The 7895-nt window shown below is 37.4% G+C and overlaps 1 protein-coding gene across 2 annotated transcripts in view; it reads right to left on the bottom strand.

The window, feature by feature from the left end:
* USP34 (ubiquitin specific peptidase 34) overlaps positions 1-7895 on the bottom strand; it is a 243433-nt gene that overhangs the window by 1431 nt on the left and 234107 nt on the right. For both annotated transcript variants that reach the window (XM_087436699.1, XM_087436700.1), the window contains 4 exons: positions 3814-3893; positions 1399-1539; positions 1145-1288; positions 2-161 (listed from right to left, as the gene is read on the bottom strand). In XM_087436699.1, coding sequence (XP_087292825.1) covers positions 2-161; positions 1145-1288; positions 1399-1539; positions 3814-3893 — 525 coding nt within the window. The remainder of the gene's footprint in view (position 1; positions 162-1144; positions 1289-1398; positions 1540-3813; positions 3894-7895) is intronic.

Raw genomic sequence — 7895 nt, 5'->3', positions numbered from 1 at the left:
CCTTTAGTTTTTCTGTCTTTGGCTTCTTGCTCTTGGAGTGAGTTTCTCTGCTGTAGACAAGTCCTGCATTTGCTTAAAAGCTCTTGCAGAGTTGGAATTAGAGCTGGGTTTAATTGTTTGGGAGTGTGTACCGATAGGAGCAAAGCAAGTGCCCGCAGGTCCTACAGAAACCCAGATAGGAACATTTCAAAATCTAAAGCCAACATTTTGATACAGTTGTTTACAGTTTAATGCACATGTTTACTCTTCCAGGAATCCATCCTGGTTTACTCTAGCATTTTTAGAAGAATGCTAAAACTAGAATGCCAGCATTATAACACTACTATATTGGTTCTGAGTCACTCATACCAGTATTTCATGCATCACACCACTAATTAAGTCAGACTAAAGACTCAGTATTTTCTGAAAATGGAAAAGGAAAAAATAATAATAAACTTACATAGGAATTTAAAAAACCCCTGAACGATCCATGAGAAATTTAGGCCTTATTAATCTAGAAATCTCAGTTTCTCAAATATGCTGATCTCTGGTGGATGTCACAAATTGTAAGGTCCTCCTCACTTAGCTCTGTAACCTGTTCTGGCATCTAAGCATTTTGTTACAGCGTTTGAGGCCTGCTGCTGGACATGTGCTAGGTTTCCCAGGTTGTTCTATTACTCTATAACATGGCTATCATGGGAGTCTATACAAGGCAACTAACTAATTCCCTAGTTTTAACTAGCTTTATAATCAGTAGATCATTAATCTGATTGTTTCAGTTACTTATGAGCCATAGGCAATAAGAGAAACATCATAATATTTCAAAAAATGTAAGCAAGTAGAGAGAAAGCGAATATCTCCTCCTAGTGGTCTTATTGCCCTTAGCATTTAATGACATTAGCTCTTGTCTCCTCAGGTAACAAAGTGTGTGCTACATACATAAAAGGCATAGTGAACACACTGAAAAAAACTGATTAGTTCTTTCACATGTGACTCCTAGAGTTTAAATAATAAGTTAAAGTTATGATAGTAAAATGATACTATGGCCAAATTTATATTAAATAATAAGTTAAAGTTATGATAGTAAAATGATACTATGGCCAAATTTAGAGTTGATTTAAGTGAAGTTCTGAAGTACATGACTATTCGCTTTCACAGTTCTTACCCCATTTAAAGAAGCACTTGCTTTGGAAATTTCAACTCGGTTGGTGAAATCAGATTGCAGGTTCTGATACTGATTTATCAAGTTTGTAATAAGGGTGCTAATCAAATTGGCACAGTTTGCTTCAGAAAACACTTGACCTTGAACCTGAAAAAGAAGATTTAAAAAAAAAAGTCTCCAAAAGACCAACGTAATGAAAACACAACCACTATTAACTAATCAGAAAGAACACATCGAGTTCCCAAAGTATGACATACCTTTAGAAGAAAATGTGTCATGAATGTGTAGACAATGTTGTTGTTGAGAAAAGTTCTTTCATCCATTAGGATACATTTTATATATTCTGCAAAGACGGGATCTTCACACAAAAGCTTGATGCAATTTTTTGACATAGCAGACTAAAGTGGGGAGAAGAAGTACTAATGGTTGACAACGGACTGAAATAACTACAAACCTTAAAAACACTGCTTATGATGTACACCTGAAGTCATTTTAAATCCTACTGGAAAAGCTACTTTTAACTCAGTCTACTAAACTTTCAGTTACAGCAACTATCTTTCTAATAAAAATATTACTAACTTGGACTATATGGGTGAGTGTTAGAGGAAGAGACTTCTAAAAAGTCAGAACGGCGAAACTGAATATGTTTTAAAAGAAATGCAGCTTTATTATCTAGCTTTAAGAGCATTAACAAGGACTGAACAAATAAGATTAACAACAAATAGGACTGCGAATGTTTTCATGGGACCAATTAATGGATAAGTAATAGGTAACCAAACTACATATGTAGAGAAAAGACAAATTTTAAGAATTAAATTTAGTCTCTAAAATGAGTTAAAACTTTTATTGTATAATCTCATTAGCAATAGTAATTTTTTTGGTAAATAACCTTTTCCCTCCATAAATATTGCAAAGCTAAACAGCAAACCTCTATTCCTAATTATCTCACACAGAGAATTAGTGGGTCCCAATATATAGAAATTTTACTACAATTTGGTTTTCCTGTTTTCAAATGGTCATGGCTCTTAAACACAAGTAGTATGTCTTTAAGTAGATATAGTCCCTAGATTATTTAAATGTGTTTTAATAATAGATCATTTATATGAAAGAAAAAAGTCTATTTTTAAAAAATAGACAAAGTTTAGATAATATGCACATGTATATACTTATATATTTTATTAGAGTAAGCATTTGTAGTAAGTAAACTGCTCAAGGTCACCCAAGAAATTAGGAGTCAAGTAGGACCAGGACTCCAGGTCTTCGGATCCTTGGTGTCGGGAAAATCTGCCTTATTCTACCAGTCATAGCCTCTGCTTGCTGCCTATGCTTCTTGCATGGGAGAGCTGCTTCTGTAGGGCTGGCAGGGGCTATAGAAGCCTTACATGGCTTGGCTTTGTTTTAAGGGAAGTTGTGGGGGATGGTGAATTCTGTGGAAAAAACGCCAAGTAAAGGGAGTAGTAGAGTGCAGAAGTAGATCAAGCAATAGGGAAGCAACAGGTGGTGGGAGAGTACAGAAACCAAAAAAAGAAACTACCCAAATCAAGAAGTATGAAAAGAGCAACAGCAGTGGCAGTGAGGGAAAAAGCAGAGATCTGCTCCAATGTACTGAATCCAATTTACTCAGCTCAAAAATCAACCAGCAAGTCCTTTTCTGCAAGTCTACTATATACTAAGCCGTGTGATCAACGTATACTATCCTTTCAAAGATTACCACTGTAGAAAACAAAATGACATTTCTTCAGGGAATAGAGATGACTCAGATAAAGTCTCTACACTTGAGGAGCTCACAGTCTGGGACAAGGAGATAGAGAACTATTACAGTACCATATGACACACATCCATCAGGAGAATATACAGACCACTACTGCCCGGGCAGGAGGCTGGACCAGACTCAAAGTAGTTCAGATACTATAATATGGGTAAAAGTTTATGCCAAAGGAAGGTTAACAAACTCATCTCTTCCTCTGGGGATGGGCAGATGCAATGAGGCAAGAAACCATTAGTTTTTTCAGGGTCTAAAGAGAGTGGGGATCCTTTATGACTGACCCAAAGAATGAGCCAAACCTTACACCCCACCATTCTCCCTCCACAATTTAACAAGCATTCTTTAGGTGCCCACTTTATTTTAAGGCGTTGGCTCTTAGATACTTAAGGTAGGAAGGATACAGTGTTTCAGGTTCTCGATGAGACTGCTGATAAGAAAACAAGTGCATCACTCTTGAAAAACTGCTCTGAGGTAGCAGATAAGCAGAGGTGAAGGACAGACTGCTGAAATGGTTTCCGCTAGAGCTTTTGGAATGGGAGAGGGGGGCAAGAGACAGATGAGGGAGGGGAGGGAAGAGCAAAAACTGGCATATGTCTTCTTCCCCTGATTATCTCCCTGTTTTAGACTTTTACCACAATTGTTTATATTGACCTATAAATGTGGAATTCAATTATAAAGAGCTTATTTGAAATATCCTCTGTGATACAAATCTGTTGAAGTAAAAAACCTCAAAGGGCAACTAGATGCCCAATGCTTAATAGTTATTATTTCCACTAATCATATTTTACCTACCAAAATTCTACAACATCCCCAATTCAGCCAGTTTTCAACCCATTGTTCCTAAAATTACTGACCACATGGTCCGATGAGATGAAAGACCAAATCCTCTAAAACTCATTTTCTTTACCTGAGTCTGGCATAGCTCAGTCCAGAGTTTGGGGAACAGTGCAAGATGAAGTGGTAAACCTTCATAGGCAACTAGGACACCTAGTATTTGAAAAGAAATCAGAATAGGTTATAATTATAAATTACACTACTGAGGTATTAAACTCTGAAGGTACAATATTATCACTATTTCTACTCATAACTATGCATATTTTCTATATGTTTTAGAAATATATAAAATACTTAAAGGAGAAGAATTCATTCCAATGTTTTTTCCAGTGAAATAATTTAGAATGTGGTACACTTGGACTGAATTTATTTATATCCCACACCTCAGGCCCAGAAGGATCTGAGGCAACTTAAACCAATTCTGCTTTTTGAGTATTAGAACTTTATCTGGGACAATTTAGTAAAGATTACTGCAAGTGGTTCCAAAGCTTTCTTGGATCAAGGTACCACTCTGCATATTAGATAATTTTCATGGAATAGTGCAGGGGTGCGGGGTGCAAGGTCAAAAAGAGGATGTGGAGAATTAGAAAATGTATCATTCCTTCCTCTTTTACCTTGTTTTTCCAAAGATAGGGAGAATTACCTTCATGGTAGATTTAGGTAAACACTGCTCTAACAGCTTCTAGCCCTGTCCCCAGGATCTTTTGGGTGGACCATACTTAGCTGTACATCAGCGCTCTATCTGGAACCTCTATGGTTTTAACCTTTCCTCTTCTTGACTATTCCAGATGTCAAGTATGTCTTTAAGACATTTGTTCTCCTATCCTCTTCCCTCCTATCTCTCAAAGCACAGAACTTGCAATATCACAGTCGTAAGTAAATTTCCCATTCTCCCACTCCCACCCCAGGGAAAGTATAATCATGGAGAAGGAGAAATATAACAGCTATCCTCCTCCAGTTACAGAAAAATTACGAGTTAGACCTGAAGTTGGCAAACTTTTTTCTGTAAAGAGTAAATATTTTAGTCTTTGCAGCCATATGATCTCTGCTGCAACTACTCAACTCTGCAGAGAGAGTAGGAAAGCAGCCACAGACAACACTAAATGAATGGATGTGGCTGTCTTTCAATAAAACTTTAAGAACACTGAAATTTGAATCTCGTAATTTTCACGTGTCACAAAATACTTAGAATAATTTAGTTTCTTTTTTTAACCATTTAAAAATGCAAAAAAACCCTGCTTAGCTTGCAGGTAGCTCAGTGGTTATACAGAAACAGGAAGCATGCAGACTACTGTTTGCCAACCTCTGGGTTAGACCAAGGATTTGAGAAAATCTTAGAAAGGGAAGTCAGATCAGTCACCCAATTTAGTCATCCAGAGATGGCTAGACTCCCTTTTGTGGGTAAGCCTATTTATTTATTTTCCTGTCAAGATTAAGCCCTTTGTAAAGATCCAAGGAAACTCTATCATCTTTTTCCTTTATCCTAACCTAATCTGGCTGGCGTTGGAGGCACTTACCCACCATAACATCACAATACACATAAGGCAACAAGGGCACGTCATCAAAACTGCTGGCCACAGGGAAGAGTTTCTATGCTCCTATGTCCTTGCATCATAATTACCCGTAAAAGTAGAGCAGGGGTTGGCAAACTCTAGCCCTTGGGCAAAATCCAGCCCACAGCCTGTGTTTCTATGGCCACTGAGCTAAGAAGGGCTTTCACGCTTTCATGTTTTTAAAGGATTGTAAAAAAACAAACAGCCAAACAAAGAAGACTATGCGACAGAGACCATATATGTCCTGCGAAGTCGAAAATATTTAACAGCTGCCCTTTGCAGAAAGAATCTGTCAACCCCTGAACCAGAGGCTGCCCTGACATAGACCCTCTCATGTGAAAGCCAACTGTATATTACAATTTAAGTTTCTCTAGTCTTTATTCTTTTTTCTCCAATTATTCCTCAAAGTAAAACAATCTTTATTCTTATTTTCCACAACTACCAAAAAGCCAGCACTACCATAACAAACAAAAAAAACATGGAGGACGTCTATGATATAAGATGACTTCCAATTGATATTCTGATACAAATATCTTTATTTTAAAAGAGAAGAAAGAAAGAAACATGTACTGGTATCTATTGTGCTGGTACGTCACATTTAATTTTTTCATCAACTTTGGAAGGTGTTGTTTTATCCTCATCTCCCCCCCTTTTTTGGATGAGGAAATCAGACTCAGAGACATTATGTAACCTGCTCACGTTCATCCCAAAAGCCAGTTAGCAATACAGTTGCGTCTACCTCAAAATTTATCTAATTCTAAAGCCCATAATCTTTTCAATCAGTATTTTCTCAAACTTTATTCATTCATGTATCATTTTCCTATCTGTCCAACAACTGTACTGTTTATTTTATACTGTTCTTTAGATTCACGTAGAGGGGCTAATACATTAACCTTATCTTAGGCAATATAGGGACAATATAGGCAACATCTAAGAAATCATGGATTCGGTGTGCTAGTTAAATATTTTTATAAAAAGATCCATCCATACATATTAAATAAAAATTATTTTCCCTGGACCATCTTTATACTACACTCTGGAAAACACCGTGCCACCCATGGTGAGCTGAAGACACCTCTTTCACAGTCCTACCTATTTCCTCTCTGAGCTGCACCTCATTTGGAAGGAAGGCCATCCCTTCAGAGCAACAGAGTTTCGGTTTCTTTCTAGCATCTACACAAAGCACTGAGGCTTAGGCACATCTTAGCTCTGTGACTCAAGATAGAGGCCAATGCCATCCCACTCTACAAACTCCTCCTCCAATACCTTCTGGAGTCTCTCACTTACTGGGTTCAAAGCACAGGGAGATGCAATCACCAAAGTTCTCAGGCACATGTCTAAGCCTTGTCTCAGTAAACAGGATGGGCAGGCCTAAAACATACTGGTTCCTGTACCACTTATTTTTCTTCATCCTGTCACTTCAGGCATCCTCAACAGGGTCCGTACCCTACCCTATCCCCACCCACAAAGGAACTAATACACAATAATCACAAACTGTTCCAAACATATCTTTTCTTCATTAGTAACACCTTACTGTAGAAGCTGCTGGATGTGTTACTGACACTGCTTTTAGGTAAAATGGTAATTCAGGTGACTGCTATGAGGATGAAATATTTCATATGTATATTTACTTGAGTTTCTCCTATCTGAATTGTGTTATGATTCTTTGTTTAGTTTTCTAACTATGAGTGTTTATCCCATCCAAGCATTATCCATGGGAGGTGGTAGCTTTAGCCAATGGATGAAAGCGCACGACTAATGCTCCACTGTGAGACTAAATCATCAAGACATCTTAGTCTTAGAATATCAAACATTTGATTCTTCTAAATCCCCCTGTTCTGATTTCATACCCACTAAGCAACCTACTGTTGTTTATTTGGCTTCCCATGTAGGTTACTGGAAAAAAATCTGCTGGCCCTACCACAGAATATTCGGATCCCTGTGCCAGTTCCTCCTTTTTGTAAATTAACAAACTAGTAACCAACCTCTGCATTATAAATATGTCTTTTAATGTAACTACTATGTATTAGCATAGGATAAATGGATGTGCCCTTGGTGGACTAGTAAAAGCTCTCTTCTGATCTGCACTGAATGATTGGCAATGGGCTGAAGTATATTCACTCTAAGAAGCCTTTTGGAAAATAGCTAACCAGGTGTTTATCCAATCAGTACCACCTTGACATCACAAAAAGGTAAAACATGAACCAGAGCTGTGCTTTTGCTAATTTGAATTTTTAATCTGTTTACTTTTACCAACTATACTAATTTTTTAATTCTAGAGATTTTGGATTTTCTAAGTACATCATAATGTTACCTGCAAAAAGTTATTTTTTACATTTATTTATTATCTATTTATTATTTATTGTTGTTGTTTTTGCTGAGGAAGAGTCTCCCTGAGCTAACATCTGTGCCAATCTTCCTCTATTTTGTATGTGGGTCGCTGCCACAGCATGGCTGCTGATGAGTGGTGTAGGTCCGTGCCTGGGAACCAAACCTGGGCCACCGAGGTGGAACACGCTGAACTTAACCATTAGGCCATGGGGCCAGCCCCTACTTTTATTAATTAATATATTAAGAAAACTTTCAAAAACAATGTTAAATA

This window comes from Ceratotherium simum, chromosome 11 (assembly GCF_057802395.1).
Source record: "Ceratotherium simum simum isolate JZ-2026a chromosome 11, ASM5780239v1, whole genome shotgun sequence".
In the NCBI taxonomy this organism is placed as follows: domain Eukaryota; kingdom Metazoa; phylum Chordata; class Mammalia; order Perissodactyla; family Rhinocerotidae; genus Ceratotherium; species Ceratotherium simum.
This window is presented reverse-complemented; position numbering and strand designations above follow the sequence as displayed.